This window comes from Scyliorhinus torazame, chromosome 17, assembly GCF_047496885.1.
Source record: "Scyliorhinus torazame isolate Kashiwa2021f chromosome 17, sScyTor2.1, whole genome shotgun sequence".
In the NCBI taxonomy this organism is placed as follows: Eukaryota; Metazoa; Chordata; class Chondrichthyes; order Carcharhiniformes; family Scyliorhinidae; genus Scyliorhinus; species Scyliorhinus torazame.
The window spans coordinates 134,978,583-134,997,349 of record NC_092723.1 but is presented as its reverse complement, the minus strand read 5'-3'; the positions used below and the strand labels follow the sequence as shown (position 1 = coordinate 134,997,349).

The 18,767-nt window shown below is 45.8% G+C and overlaps 1 protein-coding gene across 2 annotated transcripts in view; it reads right to left on the bottom strand.

The window, feature by feature from the left end:
- The window catches only part of grid2ipb (glutamate receptor, ionotropic, delta 2 (Grid2) interacting protein, b), a 250,484-nt gene that overhangs the window by 151,626 nt on the left and 80,091 nt on the right, over positions 1 to 18,767 (bottom strand). Inside the window, exons 4-7 of one of the 2 annotated variants that reach the window (XM_072481106.1) lie at positions 16,953 to 17,222; positions 1,814 to 1,899; positions 1,194 to 1,263; positions 482 to 576 (exon numbers count right to left, since the gene is read on the bottom strand). In XM_072481106.1, coding sequence (XP_072337207.1) covers positions 482 to 576; positions 1,194 to 1,263; positions 1,814 to 1,899; positions 16,953 to 17,222 — 521 coding nt within the window. Of the gene's footprint in view, positions 1 to 481; positions 577 to 1,193; positions 1,264 to 1,813; positions 1,900 to 16,952; positions 17,234 to 18,767 lie in introns of those variants that run through there. The other variant, XM_072481107.1, reaches the window with a different exon arrangement.

Below are 18,767 nucleotides of genomic sequence, written 5' to 3'. Positions count from 1 at the left end.
ACTGGGATGGGCACAGTAAGAAGTCTTACAACACAAAGTCCAACAGGTTTATTTGGAATCACTAGCTTTCCCAGCGCAGCTCCTTCATCAGGTGACATCTGATCAAGGAGCTGCGCTCCGAAAACTAGTGATTCCAAATAAATCTGTTGGACTTTAACCTGGTTTTGTAAGACTTCTTACTGTGCCCGTTTACACAGTGAGTAACCCTTCTCCTGCTAAATAATGATTTAGGGGCGGAAATTGAGCTCCGTGACACCACTGGAGTAAATGCTATGGCAGCATTGAGTTACGAGTTGTTGTGTTAAGCACATCAATGAGAACTTCTTCAGGTGGGTCTCCTAATCAGCTGTCATGCCTTCAGAACAAAGCCTCTCTCTCCAGTTTATCTGGAGTTCCTGCCAAAGATGAGGAGAATCCAGTTGCACATCGCAATGAAACAATACTACATTCACTCATGATGTTTGGCAATGTTTACACTTACCGAGGGGGTAATTAAAAGGACCATCTTCCACCACGAGAGTGGGCATGGCTCCACTACCTTGTAACATGGCCACCACCTTCTCATGGGAGCAGTTTCTAAAATATAAGCAAGCAAACCAGGCAATCACATCATTGGTCATTGTGGCAGGGTTTAATTTCACAATCACACACAAATGAAACAAACTGCTTAGTCACAGGAGAGCTGAAAACTAGAGGACACAATATTCAGGGGTCCATGATCAGGCCCAATCAAGATTAATTTTATAATTCTCTTACGTTCAAAAGTAACAACCCAGTTCCAATAAGGTGCAACTCCCACCTGCCCCTCATGTCAATCTCACTCAGAGAGACTCTAGGATGGCTGGTGTTGGAAATGCTGAATTGATGCAATAGGAGTTGTTCTTCCATAGTTGAAGTTAATGCACCTTGTTGGGACAGAGGATAACCATACCTGACCTTGGAGTGTTTGATGGGATGGTGTAGAGGGAGTTTTACTCCATATCTAACCTGTGCTGTACTTGCCTTTACAATTTCTGATGGAAGAGGGTACAGGAAGGTTTACTCTGTATGTAACCTGCAATATACCAGGCCTGTGAGTGTATTACTAGCAATGGAGAGGGCTTTACATTGTATGTACTCTATGCACTTGCCCATCTGTAATATATTATCATTTTTAATATGTATAATAAATGCAGTAAATGTTCTGAACTCGCCTCATGTCCAACCCATTGAGAAACAAAATTCGATCTCCTGCCTTCAATCCAGATTTCTCAGCTGGACTTCCTGAAAGGGACACACAGTGAGCAACAGAGGGAGATCGAGCAAACACATGTTAACCATCACTATCACTGGAAGCTTTAGCACTTTTCGCACTTTCTTTTACTCTCCCCTCCCTCATCACCCCAATCTACCTGGAACTGAGGGATGTGCTTTTGCAGCACCATTCTGACCAGGCAGGAGACTGTCCTGGACATTGGAGTCTGCATCCTTCCCCAGCCACCCCATCCCCAATGCCAGAGTGCTTCTTGTCTCTCCCACTGCTAGAGCATCATCCACATTCCCTCTCAGTCACCCTAAGTATGAAGTGGTGCAGTCGCTGAGCACTTAGCAGAGCAGAGCAACATTACGGCAATTATTTAACTGCTCTGCAACACCCACCTCATTCATTATAAACATTGTCTGATTGATCACAGTGAAGAAGGAATCAATCAATCCAGAAATATGAAATCCACAGCAGATCCTCTGCAACTTCTTACTCACAAAAATCCATGACCAGTGTATGCACAGACAAGTCATCACTTCACTGATGCAGTTGGACCAATTTACAACTCACCTGGGATAATGGACTCAAGCCATACAGGGCCATGGCCACGCAGGGTAAAGCCAAAGCTTTTGTGACCTTTGTACACTCGAATCGTTCTATTAAAAAGAAATGAATAATTACAATTTAATTAAAGGGTATATAGTCAAAAGGAGCATTTCCTTGGGAAGATTCTTGTTCTCAGAAAGTTCCAGAATAAGACTGCGAAGAAACTGCATTAGTTTTCTGTGCACACTAAGCCTTGGTTTTGGCAACCTGTGCCTAAATTTTCTGGATTTGATTAAAGCAGAGGCTGTTCCTATAGTATATGTTCCTCTGTAGCTTGGTTCAGAGATGCAGCAATATGTCACTAATGGACAGTGATATTTTCATTGAATCACCCGAGCTTGCAATGCATGAATGTTAAGATTCATCCTTAGTCAGGAGGAAGAGGGACAGCCTGTTTGCTGTCTGTTGGAAGTGGAATGTAGAAGAGCTGTGGACATTGAAAGTCACTGTAAGTGTGGAGGGTTAGCAGAACGTTGTGATCCAAGTTCAGATTGTCTCTACAACAGCCACTTTCTGGATCAGGCTTATGAAAAAATATAGTCAGAGTCCAGCTGAGTATTCAGCCTTAATTAACGTTTACAGAAGAAGCCTGTAGACTTCAGGCAAGTACCTTTGGCATTTATTCAGAAGAGCGGGATAAAATCAGACACAGCAGGATCAAGCTGGATCTCTGGGGCATTTTAACTGGCCACCTGCCTGGTTGCATGGGTAGGGTTAAACATGTCCCTCCCTGTTGTAGAGTGTTTTAACAAGCATCTTCCTATTTGACTATGGTGTATGGATGGATGTCTTTAACAAAAGTGCACGCATTCGCCTGGACGTCATTGGGCTTGCATGAGTTTTCAGTTGAGCCACAAAGAGCTTGTGTGTAACTATGTTTAGCTGATGCTGGTAGCTGAAGCCAAACTGTATTATTACCCCAATGTCCTCAATATTTTCTGAAGTAAAGAATATTTCACTTTTACAACGCATTCAACGACCATTCTTGTGGTCAAGTTACCACATCTTTCTGGTGACGAAATTAAAAAGGACAAGAAACAAATCTGAGGTGCAGTGTGACAACATAAAGTTTTGCAGTGAGTAGCTAGTTTGCAACATGGTCAGTGGCAATGGCTACGTTCAGGACTATCAGTGAGTTTGGGGAGGGTAGCAATAGGACTAAACGGAGTATGTTGAAAGGCTGGGCCACTTTTTCCTAGCAAATGGAATTGCAGACAAGGCTAAAAAATTAGTTCTCCTGTATTTTTGTGGGGCATGAGGCTTACAAGCTAATAAAGAATTTAGCAACACCATGGAAATCGGGGAACATTTAATTTATGAAGTTGGTCGCACTAGTTCAGAATCATCACCACCCTAAGCGCTCAGTGATTGTCCAATGTTTTAAGTTCCACAGTAATTTTCGAACGGCAGGAGAGTCTGTAGCTGCTTTTGTTGACAAACTACGTCATTACTGAAACATGGTTAAAGGATGGTCACGACTGGGAGTTAAATATCCAAGGGTATCAAATTATTCGGAAGGACAGTGGATGGTAAGGGAGGTGATGTAGCTCTGTTATTTAAGGATGACATCCGGGCAATAGTAAGGGATGACATCGGTGCTATGGAGGATAAGGTTGAATCCATTTGGGTGGAAATCAGGAATAGTAAGGCGAAAAAGTCACTGATAGGAGTAGTCTATAGGCCACCAAATAGTAACATTATGGTGGGGCAGGCAATAAATAAAGAAATAACGGATGCATGTAGAAATGGTACAGCAGTTATCATGGGGGATTTTAATCTACATGTCGATTGGTTTAACCAGGTCAGTCAAGGCAGCCTTGAGGAGGAGTTTATAGAATGTATCCGCGATAGTTTCCTAGAACAGTATGTAATTGAACCTACGAGAGAACAAGCGGTCCTAGATCTGGTCCTGTGTAATGAGACAGGATTGATTCATGATCTGATAGTTAGGGATCCTCTCGGAAGGAGCGATCACAATATGGTGGAATTTAAAATACAGATGGAGGGTGAGAAGGTAAAATCAAACACTAGTGTTTTGTGCTTAAACAAAGGAGATTACAATGGGATGAGAGAAGAACTAGCTAAGGTAGACTGGGAGCAAAGACTTTATGGTGAAACAGTTGAGGAACAGTGGAGAACCTTCCAAGTGATTTTTCACAGTGCTCAGCAAAGGTTATCTAAGGAAATAAGGGAGAGTATCAAATTGATATCGAAGGAAATAAGGGAGAGTATCAAATTGAAGGAAAAAGCATACAAAGTAGCAAAGATTAGTGGGAGACCAGAGGACTGGGAAATCTTTAGGGGGCAACAGAAAGCTACTAAAAAAGCTATAAAGAAGAGTAAGATAGATTACGAGAGTAAACTTGCTCAGAATATAAAAACAGATAGTAAAAGTTTCTACAAATATATAAAACAAAAAAGAGTGGCTAAGGTAAATATTGGTCCTTGAGAGGATGAGAAGGGAAATTTAATAATGGGAGATGAGGAAATGGCTGAGGAACTGAACAGGTTTTTTGGGTCGGTCTTCACAGTGGAAGACACAAATAACATGCCAGTGACTGATGGAAATGAGGCTATGACAGGTGAGGACCTTGAGAGGATTGTTATCACTAAGGAGGTAGTGATGGGCAAGCTAATGGGGCTCAAGGTAGACAAGTCTCCTGGCCCTAATGGAATGCATCCCAGAGTGCTAAAAGAGATGGCTAGGGAAATTGCAAATGCACTAGTGATAATTTACCAAAATTCACTAGACTCTGGGGTGGTCCCGGCGGATTGGAAATTAGCAAACGTGACACCACTGTTTTAAAAAAGAGATAGGCAGAAAGCGGGTAATTATAGGCCAGTGAGCTTAACTTCGGTAGTAGGGAAGATGCAGGAATCTATCATCAAGGAAGAAATAGCGAGGCATCTGGATGGAAATTGTCCCATTGGGCAGACGCAACATGGGTTCATAAAGGGCAGGTCGTGCCTAACTAATTTAGTGGAATTTTTTGAGGACATTACCAGTGCGGTAGACAACGGGGAGCCAATGGATATGGTATATCTGGATTTCCAGAAAGCCTTTGACAAGGTGCCACACAAAAGGTTGCCGCACAAGATAAAGATGCATGGCATTAAGGGGAAAGTAGTAGCATGGATAGAGGATTGGTTAATTAACAGAAAACAAAGAGTGGGGATTAATGGGTGTTTCTCTGGTTGGCAATCAGTAGCTAGTGGTGTCCCTCAGGGATCAGTGTTGGGCCCACAATTTACATAGATGATTTGGAGTTGGGGACCAAGGGCAATGTGTCCAAGTTTGCAGACGACACTAAGATGAGTGGTAAAGCAAAAAGTGCAGAGGATACTGGAAGTCTGCAGAGGGATTTGGATAGGTTAAGTGAATGGGCTAGGGTCTGGCAGATGGAATACAATGTTGGCAAATGTGAGGTTATCCATTTTGGTAGGAATAACAGCAAAAGGGATTATTATTTAAATGATAAAATATTAAAACATGCTGCTGTGCAGAGAGACCTGGGTGTGCTAGTGCATGAGTTGCCAAAAAGGTGGTTTACAGGTGCAACAGGTGATTAAGAAGGCAAATGGAATTTTGTCCTTCATTGCTAGAGGGATGGAGTTTTAAGACTAGGGATGTTATGCTGCAATTGCATAAGGTGTTAGTGAGGCCACACCTGGAGTAGTGTGTTCAGTTTTGGTCTCCTTACCTGAGAAAGGACGTACTGGCACTGGAGGGTGTGCAGAGGAGATTCACTAGGTTAATCCCAGAGCTGAAGGGGTTGGATTACGAGGAGAGGTTGAGTAGACTGGGACTGTACTCGTTGGAATTTAGAAGGATGAGGGGGGAATCTTATAGAAACATATAAAATTATGAAGGGAATAGATAGGATAGATGCGGGCAGGTTGTTTCCACTGGCGGGTGAAAGCAGAACTAGGGGGCATAGCCTCAAAATAAGGGGAAGTAGATTTAGGACTGAGTTTAGGAGGAACATCTTCACCCAAAGGGTTGTGAATCTATGGAATTCCTTGCCCAGTGAAGCAGTAGAGGCGCCTTCATTAAATGTTTTTAAGATAAAGATAGATAGTTTTTTGAAGAATAAAGGGATTAAGGGTTATGGTGTTCGGGCTGGAAAGTGGAGCTGAGTCCACAAAAGATCAGCCATGATCTCATTGAATGGCGGAGCAGGCTCGAGGGGCCAGATGGCTTACTCCTGCTCCTAGTTCTTATGTTCTTATGTTCTAAATCTCTGAACCCTGTGAGTTTGAGGCAGTGTTAGAGGATAGGCTCCGGGACAGATTGGTCTGAGGCATTAATGAAGACGGCATACAGCGTCATTTGTTGGGGGAAGCACACTAATTTTCAAGAGGACTCTAGAGGTTTCTCAGGGCATGGAGAAGGCTGCCAACAATACAAAGGATATGGTATGGCGGCACAGTGGTTAACACTGCTGCCCCACAGCTCCTGGGACCCAGGTTCAATTTCGGCCTCGGGTGGAGTTTGCACTTTCTCCCCATGTCTGCGTGGGTTTCGTCCGGGTGCTCCGGTTTCCTGCCACAGTCCAAAGAAGTGCAGGTTAGGTAGATTGGCCATGCTAAATTGCCCCTTAGTATCCAAACAAAAAAGGTTAGGAGGGGTTATGGGGATAGGGTGGAGGTGTGGGCTTAAGTAGGGTTCTCTTTCCAAGGACCGGTGCAGACTTGATGGGCCAGATGACCTCCTTCTACACTATGATGATATCTGATGATAAAAGGCACATAGTAGGCACAGGCAGGTGCTGTGCATAAAGTAAGAAAAGAGACAGCAAACGAAAGACAAATGCAGTAGAATGTTTAAGGTGTGGAGGCACATACTATGTCAAGCATTGCAAGTCCAGGGACAGTGTGTGCTGCAATTGCAACAAAAAAGGACATTTGGCTAAAAAGTCTAAGAGCAAGTCAAAAGCTGGCCAGGGAATTTCAAATTCAAAGAAGCGTCAGTCTGCTACGCATCAACTGGAAAGCACAGAGCAGGAAGAGGAATGCTTCTACAATATGTTCAATGTGAGTGAGATGCACGCTGAACCTATCTGTGCTATAGTGGAAGTCGATGGCCAGAATCTTAAGGTGGGAGTGGACACAGGAGCCTCCGCATCTGTCATCAGTGAGGAGACCTTCGGGAGGATTTGGGGCTCTAAGCAGTCACCATCCCTTACTTACACTGGCGAGACAATACCATTACTTGGGGGTGTTTGAGGTGGAATTGTGCATAACAGTCAACATGGTTCCTGGTAGTAAAGGGCATGGGCCTAACCTACTCGGGCGTGACTGGCTCAGGAAAATTCTGTTGAACTGAAATGTGATAAAGCACACAACAGTGACAGAGGATGTCATTCAGAAATATCCTGAGGTTTTCAAAGATGAACTCGGTACATTGTCTGGCACTACCGTTAAATTGTCCGTGGATCTTCAGGTTACTCCTCACATTTCAAGCCCAGGACAGTACTCAATGCCATTACAGCAAAGTGGAAGCGAAGCCGGAGCGGCTGCAGAGGCTAGGAATCCTCAAGTCCATTCAGTTCTCACGGTGGGCAGCTCCATTTGTACTGGTTCTTAAAAGTGATAGTACTGTGCATATATGTGGGGATTACAGACTTGCAGTCATCACGTTTCCAAGTTGGACACTTATCCATTGCTGAGGGTAGAAGATGTGTTTTCAACTCTGGCAGGAAGCAAGGCATTCTCCAAATTTGACATGAGTCAAGCCTACCAACAGCTCTTGTTAGAGGTGGAGCCAAAACAGTATGTCACAGGCAACACACACAAGGCTTATTCAAATACAACCATCTGATTTTTGGGGCGTCTTCTGAGGATTTTTCAAAGAACAATGGACAATCTGTTGCAAGGGATTGCCTGTGTGGCAGTTTATTCGAACACCATCCTGATCACAGGGAAACTGAGGAGAATATCGACCACCTGGATTAATCAACCCCCAGCAAGCCCAACAATTTTCAACAACGATTTGTCAGTGTTTTTTTAAAATTCCAATCCCCCTCCGAAGCCTTGGCGCCCAGTTCCCGTTTGTACTTGTAGTAATTTGGGCCGCCGAGACTTCCACCTGAGAGGGGCGGAGCATCGCGAAAGGGTGGAGCGTGAAGTGCCCGATCCGTTAATCACATTTAAATGCATGCAAATGCAGGTTTTGCATGCCCCCGCTGGCACAGGGCGCATTCCTCATTTTCATCACTGGGGTAGGACCACAGCATGCGCCTGAACCAACGCCGGGCGCAAACCTCCTTGCCGGATGCCCGATTCTTCACCCAATCGTGATTTGCATTTCCAGCATCAGGAAACGGAGAATCCAGCCCAGATGAAACAGTGGACAGACAGGGATCCTGTTTTGTCCCGCGTGAGAAGATTCCTTATGCAGGGGTGGCCTTCTGTTATAGATGTTGAGGAACTGAGGCCATATGTGAAATGCAAGAATGCGCTGAGTGATCAGGATGGTGCATTCTTTGGGGGTCTAGTGTGGTTGTTTCAGCCCCTGGTCATTCGTAAGTCGTAGGTGAAGTCTCTGAAGCTCATGGGGGTGCCTCCCAAATGAAAAACTTTGCACTGTCATATGTTTGGTGGCCAAAAATGGAGCAGGACTTGGAGAACAAGATGACATCCTGTTCTGCATTTCAAATAAACCAGCAACATTCCATCTGTGTGAGTGGTCTGACTATCCCTGGTCTAGATTTTGTGTAGACCTTGCAGAATCTTTTTTGGGTCATATGTTTCTAGTTATCGTGGATGCGCATTCTAAATGGTTAGACGTGCACATCATTAGCAACATTACAGCCACCATGATAATAGAGAAGCTACGCCAACTTTTTGCGACTCATGACTTAACGGATTCCCTGTTTTCTTAGAAAACAGGACCTTTACGAGTGATTTGTTCCAAGAGTATATTAAAAAAAATTGAATATGCATGTGTGTACTGCTCCTTTACATTCAGCATCGAATGGTTTAGCATAGTGTTTTTCAATTTTTTATTCTGGTGACACACTTTTACCAATGGCTGATCCTCGTGACCCACGATTATGTTACATGATATTTTGAATAATGTTGATCTAAATACGGTTTCCTGATACAGCATGCACTGAAATGAAGATCTTTAATATGTTCTGCATTCACAAATAGATGGGAATGTTGTACTGCAGTGTTATGTTTTAATCAGCAATAGGAATGAATACAGGCTGGTTGGAAACACTGGAGTTGTTCCTGAGAGGCTGGACTCCTGCCTTCCGCAAGGCCTTTGTGGTGATGCGCATCAATGTAAATGCATGTAGGCTAGCTAGACACTAGATGGAGCACCAGTGACATCACACACACACACTCAATCAATAGATCAGTTAGATAGGATACGACCAATTGACATTCACGATACACAAGGTGACACGACCACAGGGGGGCATTACACCAACCCATATATAAAGGACACCACACACATGATCTGCCTCTTTCCAGTGGAGACAGTCAGTGAGTAGAGACACAGGGTTGATTCAATATTACACCCACCACGTGGAATGCAGCAGCTGTTTAGTCAGTCTGGGTAGCTATAGTAGGATTAGCAGTAGTGTCGAACTCGAGTAATAGAAGTGTAAATAGTTTAATAAACGTGTTGAAGTTATCTCCACGTCTGAACCTTCCTTTGTCAAGTGCACCACAAGGAAGCCGCTTATGTTACACCTACAACATAACAAATCAGCCTTGGGAGTTGCGTTGAAATCGAATGGCCCCAAACCAGGCGGCTCGCTCAACAACAGAGGGAAGAGAGAGAGGAGTAACAAGCTAGCCCGAGTTAATTTACAAATCAGTGAAACATGTTTCCATTTGGTTTGTCTACTCATAATTTGAAGAGAGAGAAAACAATCAATAAAACGCGGAGTCTTCCTAGGCGAGTTTAAATTCTGCAGATTTAGCCACTGCATGTTTTAAAGGGGCTGCGCAGATAGGGTGGGGACAAGCAAGAGAAAGCGGAGACACTGAGCCCATCACCCTTCGTCAATTAGCTGCTTTTTGCTTTCACAACAGAGTATGAGGAAGGCAGAGTGTTGGGCAGTATGTGACTTTGTGTCAGGAAAGATTTGGTTAGTGCAGTTATCAGTTAGGGCCTGAGGCGTGGGGAAACATGCATTGCAACCTTAGATATTCAACTGTGTGTATATGCTGCAACCCACTCCAGGGTCCTGACCCCAACTTTCAAAATCACCAGTTTAGCGGAGCGAGCTGTTCAGACACTGAAAGAAGGACTGAAGAGAATGGCAAATGGTACATTGGGAACTAAGCTATCGTGGTTCTTGTTGCAGTACCACATAGCGCCACAAACGACAATAGGACTTTCACTGCCTGAAATGTTGATAGGTAGAAAGCGGAGTTTCTCACCTGGATCTAATAATAATAACCTTTTATTGTCACAAGTATGAAGCTACTGTGAAAAGCCCCTAGTTGCCAAATTCCGCCGCCTGTTCGGGTAAGCTGGTACGGGAATTGAACCCGCGCTGCTGGCCTTGTTCTGCATCACAAACCAGGCTTTCTAGCCCACTGAGCTAAACCATCCTGATGTCAAAGCGAGAGTAGGAAGGAGACAGAAAATGCAGAAGGAGAGGCATGACTACCATGGGAAGGAAAGGGATTTCAATCCGGATGACTGTGTCTATGTCAGAATTTTGGCAATAACCAACGATAGCGGCCTGCAGTTAATCTGAACCATAGTGGTCCAGTATCATTAGTGGTGAAGCTGACGAATGGAAGCATCACCCACAGACACCAAAATCACATTTGTCTATGCCACAACTCTGAGACAGCTAAGTTTCCTAATCACACGGCAGAAGGAAATGCTGCTGTGGAAATTCGACAGAAAGTGATTCCTGGTGCTCAGGGGCATCCCGTGGGAGAAGGACTTATTCTCACTAACCAACCTACTTCTGTGCCATCATGTCCAGCTCAACAGCCAAAACTCACCAGTGTCCACTGGTCACCAGTGGTTCCAAGCAGATCACAACGTAGTCACACTGGGCGGGATTCTCACAGCCCGGGGCCTGGGCCGGAGAATCCGCACGACCGGCGCGAATCGCGCCACGCCACCCCGAAGCCAGGACACGATTCTCCACAGAGCAGAGAATCGGCGACATTGGCACCGGCATGGTCGGGGTGGCGCTGTTCGGGGCCGCTCCCCCCCACCCCCCACCGATTCTTGGCCCGGGATGGGCCAAGCAGCCGTTACTAAAAGCCCGAGTCCTACCGGCGCCATTCTAATCTGCCCTCAGTCGGCGTGGAAGGGTCCGGGGGCGCCCTGTGAGTGGGGGGGAAGGGGGGGGGGGGAATCGACCCCTGGGGGGGGGGGGGGGGGGGGGGGGCCTCCATTGTGGCCTGGCCCACAATCGGGGCCCACCGATCGGCAGGCCGGCCTCTCGGGCTGGGGGCCTCCTTTCTTCCACGCCGGCCCCTTTAGCCCTACGCCATGTTGCGTCGGGGCCGGCGTGGAGAAGGAAGCCACTGCGCATGGGTGCGTTGGTGCCGGTGCCACTGCGCATGCACGGACCCCGCGGCGCCCAGTTGATGCTGGGATCAGCAGCTGGAGCGGCGTGGGCCGCTCCAGTGCCATGCTGGCCCCCTGCACAGGCCAGAATTGCTGATCCTGAGGCTATGTTGATGCCATCGAGAAACGCGAAGGCGTTTCCGACGGCGTCAACACTTAGGATCAGAGAATGCTGCCCACAGTTCTTGAAAGACTGATGTCGTAGTTGCAATTTTTGATGTTTATTGTTGTCCCTCCTTAAGGGGAATTAAGAGCAGAGAAGTATTACAGCATGTTTTAATAGTGTTTGAATAAGCATCTGCCTATTTAGTTATGTGTATGGATGTCTTTAACCAAAGTGCGCATGCATGTGTGACATCATCGGGAGCGTGGGCTTGCACTGGTTTTCAGTTTAGCCACGAAGAGCTTGTGTATAGCGGTGTTTAGCTGCTGCTGGTGTCTGAAGCCAAACTACGATTACCTCAATGTTTTGACTACCTTCCTTATGGTCAAGTTGCCATATTCCCTGCTCCCAGGCTTAAAGTGATAGCCAGGCAGGGTCTACATCCCTCTAAAGTCATGATGAATGTGACTTAAAACAATTGTTTTCAGGTAGTTTTTGTGGTGAACCACTGTATTATATTGTACATACTGTTCTTACTGTTTGTTACATGCCTGGGTTTGTCCCTGCTGGCTCTGCCTCTCGGGCTCAAGTATAAAGGTAGCTAACCTCCAGCCCTGCCCTCATTCTGGGACCGGCTGCCAGCAGGTAGCTTTTAGCTGATTAAAGCCACAGTTTACTCTTCCGACTCTCGTCTGTCGTCATTGATAGTACATCAGTTTTCTTCCCTTTTGTTTCTCATTCAATGGATAGAGTCAGTCAATCCACAGCTGGAATCCTTAACTGCCTTACTACAAATACCATACCCGTACACCATTGATGAAATGATCAATAAGATGGCTGTTGCTTGCTCCACCACTCCTGGCTGGCTAGTATCTTAGAAAAAATCTCCCATATCCCTCACGCTGTGTAGTCAGTTATCACAATTTCACTGTGTGGCTATCTCCACACAGGAGCTGCCATACATCAAGCATCCACTCAATACACAAAGACAATAATCAAATATATTTGTTGCTCCTTTGGTCACACTCTCCCTTAAAGGGAAAATACTGATTTTTATTCAGTTTGTGTTAAATTCCTCTCCAAGTTCCTTACTTGAAGGAGCCTAATGAATAAACACATTTAAGGAAATGAGTGAAGAATCAAATTTGAAAATAATCAAAAGCAAAAAAAGATCAGTCTGCATGAAGCAAAAGGAAAATGGAAAGGGGATGAAACAGTCACTGGATACTCAAAATGAAATAAACACATGCACAGGCAAATCGTGAACAGTTTTGATACAATAAATGAGAAACTGTTTTCAGTGACATAGGTGTCAGTAACCAGAGAACACAGATTGATTATGATTGGCAAAAAAAGCCAGTCTGGCCAGCGAGTTCAGCCCCCCAGTGATGAAAATAATTCTAAGTGTGAGCTAGCCCGGAGAGGAACTCCCCAGGTACCACAAAATTGACTATGTGTGGTTAGATAGTGGTGAGTAACTCGCCAACAGAGCCAGGGAGAAACTCCCAGCCAACCCGCCTGAAATGAGGGTTAAATGAGGTTTCCGTTAGATCACATCACACCCTAAGTGTGGGAAAATTCAGTGAGAACTTGCCCCAGCTCAAACAAAATGACTAAGTGTGGCTGAACTGAGACGGGTATTGTGCCAAAACACCCGCAGGATTCTCATTGGTTTTCTTGCCCAAAATGATACTTGGAGCATGATTCAGTGACCCCCGTTGTGCCTGGCGCAGATTCAGGTACAACGGGTGAATCGCGCAGGAGGCCCAGATCAGTCTCCGCGCTGGGCTGCTCATGAGTCACCCAACTCATTCTGCCCGGCACAATCTGGATCTCGCCCTCGCTGGACAAAATCCAGATCAGCATATTTGTCTAGTTTCACGGGATCCTTCACTTGGCATCCAAAAGGAGTAAACCCGGCGGAATCATTGGGTGAGCCCCTGGTGGCGAACAGAAGAAAACCCAGACCTTTAGCCCAGTCATGGGGCCACTCGTGACAATATGCCCTGACCATTGTTTTTAGGGCCTGGTGGTACCATTCTAAAGTTCCCTGTGACTATGGGTGATGCACTGAGTGGTTACACCCAGGGACTGTGGGTGATACACTGAGTGGTTACACCCAGGGACTGTAGTTACACCCAGGGACTGTGGGTGATACACGGAGTGGTTACACCCAGGGACTGTGCGTGATACACTGAGTGGTTACACCCAGGGACTGTAGTTACACCCAGGGACTATGGGTGATATATTGAGTAGTTACACCCGGGGACTGTGGGTGATACGCTGAGTGGTTACACCCAGGGACTGTGGATGATGCGCTGAGTGGTTACACCCAGGGACTGTGGGTGATATATTGAGTAGTTATACCCAGGGACTGTAGTTACACCCAGGGACTGTGGGTGATACGCTGAGTGGTTACACCCAGGGACTGTGGGTGATACGCTGAGTGGTTACACCCAGGGACTGTGGATGATGCGCTGAGTGGTTACACCCAGGGACTGTGGGTGATACACTGAGTGGTTACACCCAGGTTACCCATGACTTTGGGATATTCTGCACATGAAAGTCAAGCTCTGATCCGACTGGATGTCAATGAGCAACCCATACTGGGTAAGGAATTGTGTTAAGCCCTCCACCACTACCTTGGCAGAGAGAGTTGTGCTATTATCAGGTATTGCGGTACCCAAGAGGCTGATGACCATTGGTTAAACCTAGGAGTTTACCATTGGCTGTTGATACGTAGCTCCGCCCTGACAGGCGGAGTATAACATCCGGTGCCGTCCCAGTTGCCTTCACTTTCTGTACCGAAGCTGCTGGGGAACAAGTTCTAGTCGATTAAAGCCTTCAGTTATGAAATCACTTTGTCTTGAGTGTAATTGATCGTGTATCAATAGTTCTCGGGGAATCGGGTAGCCACATACATAATATTAAGAATATGTTAATAGCCCCCTTTGTTTTTGGCAGGAGTACTACACTATTGATTAGCAGTTTGCTAAAGCAGGGATGGGAATAATAGGTGCAAGCTTAATTTCCCAGTACCTGACAGGTGTGGCAGCTTTTACAGAACCTCACCACATCTTTATGCTGGCGCATCCAGTAAAAATGTTGGCTTATGCGGGCTTGGGCTTTCCTTACACCAACATGTTCAGCCATCAAGAATTTATAGACTAGCCTCAGATTTCCTTCTAAAACCTCAGCGGCACCACTACCTGTTGAATCACTGTCCACTCCTCATCTGCAGGTCTCTGAGGGGGTTGCCATTTCCTCATCAGCACCTCATTTTTAAAATAATAGCACTCTGTGACTCCCTTGCTTCAGCTTATGGAGTCTGCGCTAATATATTAGAACCTGGTCGGCTTATCATGAAACCTGGCGGGTCTTCCAGGCCATTCGTGACCACTGGGTGGTCAGGGATAGGGTGGAGTGGCACCCTGGCTGTCCCTCTGACACCTGGACACCTTGGCACTGCCAGGCTGATACCACCAAGGTGCCCAAGTGGCAGTGCCAGGATGCCCAGGTACCACAGTGGGACTGTCAAGGGCCAGGGCCTGGAATGGGGGGGCATGCCCATGAAAGGAGGGATGAGGGGGTTATTGTGGGTGGGGGACCTAAAGGTTTTGGGGTGGATGAAGGGTGGGGTCCTGCAATAGGAAGGCAACTTGAGAACAGCAACATCAATGTGAACACAACATGAGCACCAGCAGATCTAGGGCAAGAGAATGTAGCAAACAAAAGACTTGGCATTCACTACACGAGAGCACACCAACTCTTTCACAACACAAACGCACACCAGCCCATTCACTACACGAGAGCACACCAGCCCATTCACATACGAGAGCACACCGGCCCATCCACATACGAGAGCACACCAACCCATTCACTACATAAGAGCACACCAGCCCATTCACATACAAGAGCACATCAGCCCATTCACTACATAAGAGCAAACCAGCCCATCCACATAGGAGAGCACACCAGCCCATTCACATACGAGAGAGCACATCAACCCATTCACATACGAGTGCACACCGACTCATTCGCTATACGAGAGCACACCAGCCCATTCACATACGAGAGCACACCAGCCCATTCACATACGAGTGCACACCAGCCCATTCACTACACGAGAGCACACCAATTAATTCACAACAGGAGAGCACACCAGCCCACTCACAACATGAGAGCACATCGACTACAAGAGAGTGCACTGACATAAGCAGAAGACAATGCACATGACACAACAGAGAACCAAAACAGACACAACACTCAAGCAAATTAATATAAACATTCATTAGAGTCCACAGCTGGAAGCATGACATGTGAATATGACACAAACAGGATACACTAGAAGACACCAATGCTAGTTGAACGTTACAGCGCACCAACAAAACATGCCATGTGAATGCACTGATAAAAGCAGACATGACAGCACAATAAAGTCACTGTGCAAGATTCATTGAAACATTCATGATGAACAAAGGCACCATTGCAAAACAGAAGATCGCACCGGTGTAAATATGGCCTGATTGATTGTGCACAAATGCTAACATAGTACTAGAATGCACTATAGCAAGGATGACACAAGAACTCACCAATTTATCACAATTTGAGTGTGTATCTAAGGAAGGATGTGCTGGCCTTGGAAAGGACCCAGAGGAGGTTCACAAGAATGATCCCTGGAATGAACAGCTTGTCGTATGAGGAACGGTTGAGGGCTCTGGGCTGTACTCATTGGAGTTTAGAAGGATGAGGGGGGATCTTATTGAAACATACAAGATACTGCGAGGCCTGGATAGTGGATGAGGAGAGGATGTTTACACTGTAGGAAAAACTAGAACCAGAGGACACCATCTCAGAGGACACTTTTCTGCAGAAGGCTGTGGAGGCCAAATCACTGAGTGTCTTTAAGACAGAGATAGATAGGTTCTTGACTAATAAGGGGATCAGGGGTAATGGGAAAAGGCAGGAGAATGGGGACGATAAAAATATCAGCCATGATTGAATGGCAGAGCAGACTCGATGGGCCGAGTGGCCTAATTCTGCTCCTATGTCTTATAATGCAAACACTGGACAAAAAAAAAGCACACCACACAGGCATTTGTCAACTCAAACAAAATATGGTATTGTGTTTGCAAGATGCAACAATGTACACCCAAACTATTACAACCATGTTTCGATATTATTTTGACAAGCAATAGTCAGCGCGAACATGACATAAGTGGTCTCCAAGGAGTATAATTCAGCACCACCGCATCAAGCACTCCAAATTCAGTTAAAACAAAGTAAGGATGGAGCACCTCCTACCTTGACAATGTACTTAAAACAACTAAGGTATTATTTAAAGGAGTCCTTTAATGACAGTCACACTGGCAGCAGCATTGCAGAGCTCTGTGCACCCACAAACGGCTGGTACTGAGTTTGAGAGAGTAAACCTGTTTCATTACCTGCGGGAGGTTGCTGCCCTCACACTGCCTCCCAAGACAGAGCCCGTCTTTCTGATGCTCTGTCCTGGTTCCTCAGGTTTCCGAGGAGTTGAGCTGGCACGGGTGGAAACAAGCAGGCGTTCCTGGTGGTCTTCACTCCTACTCCTGCGCAGACGGCTGTTGTTGTCATCCCTGCTCTTGCTGCTGCTCTTGCTGCTGCGGACCTTGCTGATGAGGCTCTGTGACACCACCTCGTCGAACCGCTGCCGGTGCTTCTTTGGAATGAAAATCCTAGCAAACATGTTGGAGAGAAGAAAAAAGGAAACATCAAGCCTCCAGCACAAGCCACGGCTGACGGACTCTGAACAGGTGTGAGGAAACAGTCACGGAGGATGAAGCTAATCACCACCCCCGGTTAATATTGCTTCATCTCTGTCATTTACGTTACCTACGTGATTATCTATTTTCCGAAACAGTGGGAAGTGCTAGAGTTTCACTTTAAGCTGACAATCCTTTAAATTTGATATTTTATCTTACACAGGTTCCCATTCTAACATACAAGGCTGTGACCCCCTCGTTATGGACGTCCCCAACATTGGGAACATTCTTCCCACATCTAGCCTGCCCAGTCCCATCAGGATTTTATATGTTCCTATAAGATCCCTTTGCATTCTTCTAAACTTCAGTACGTACAGGCCCAGTCGATCCAGTCTTTCCTCATATGTCAGTCCTGTCATCCCGGGAATTAGTCTGGTGAACCTTCGCTGGACACCCTCAATAGGAAGAATGTTCTTCCTCAAACTAGGAGACCAAAACTGCACACAATCCTCTGCCTCACTAAGGCCCAGTATAACTACAGCAAGACATCCCTACTCCTATACTCAAATCCTCTCGCTATGAAGGCCAGAATGCTATTAGCTTTCTTCACCGCCTGCTGTACTTGCATGCCAACCTTCAGCGACTGTTCCACCATGACACCCAGGTCTCAGTGCACTACTCCTTTTCCTAAACTGCCACCATTCAGATAATAATCTGCCTTCCTGTTTTTGCCACCCAAGTGGATAACCTCACATTTACCTCCATTATATATTGCATTTGCCCACTCAGCCAGCATGTCCAAGTCATCCTGAAGCCTCTTTGCATCCTCCTCACAGCACACACTGCCACCCAGATTTGTTTCATCTGCAAATTTGGAGATATTGCATGCAATTCCTTTGTCCAAATCATTAATGTATATTGTGAACAGCTGGGGTCCCAGCACTGAACCTTGCGGTACCCCACGAGTCACTGCCTGCCACTCTGATATGTTATCATCTGGAGTCTGATCAGACTATATCTACAAGATTCACTGACACACCATTTGCATTGAAAGATGCCACAGAATTGAAATTTTATCTCATTGGATCCTATCATATCGGGATTGGTGATATTTGTCTGATTATTCTGACCTTGTCCAGCAATGCCCCAAGCAGATCACTGAAGCCTCATTTACAAGATACAATGGGGAGAATGTTACCAGCTTAGTCCCTAGAGAAATGGTAGAATCATATTAGGATTTGGAACATGACTCCTTGGTGTGCAGACTTTGTGGTTGCCCTTTCTCAGTGCAAATCAAAACCATGCCTCTGGGCCCCCATACCAATTAGTGAGGGAGTGGAAGGATGACTTAATGCAGCTATTTAAAAGAAACCAGCAGCTGTATATAATGTGAATCAAGCAGTGAAAAGTAGGAAAGACGAAGAAAATGAATAGAAGGCATGGTGTGATGACCTTTGACGGAAACAGTACAATAAGGAAAATATGTAATTCCTTCAAAGTGTCAAGGGAATCTGTAAT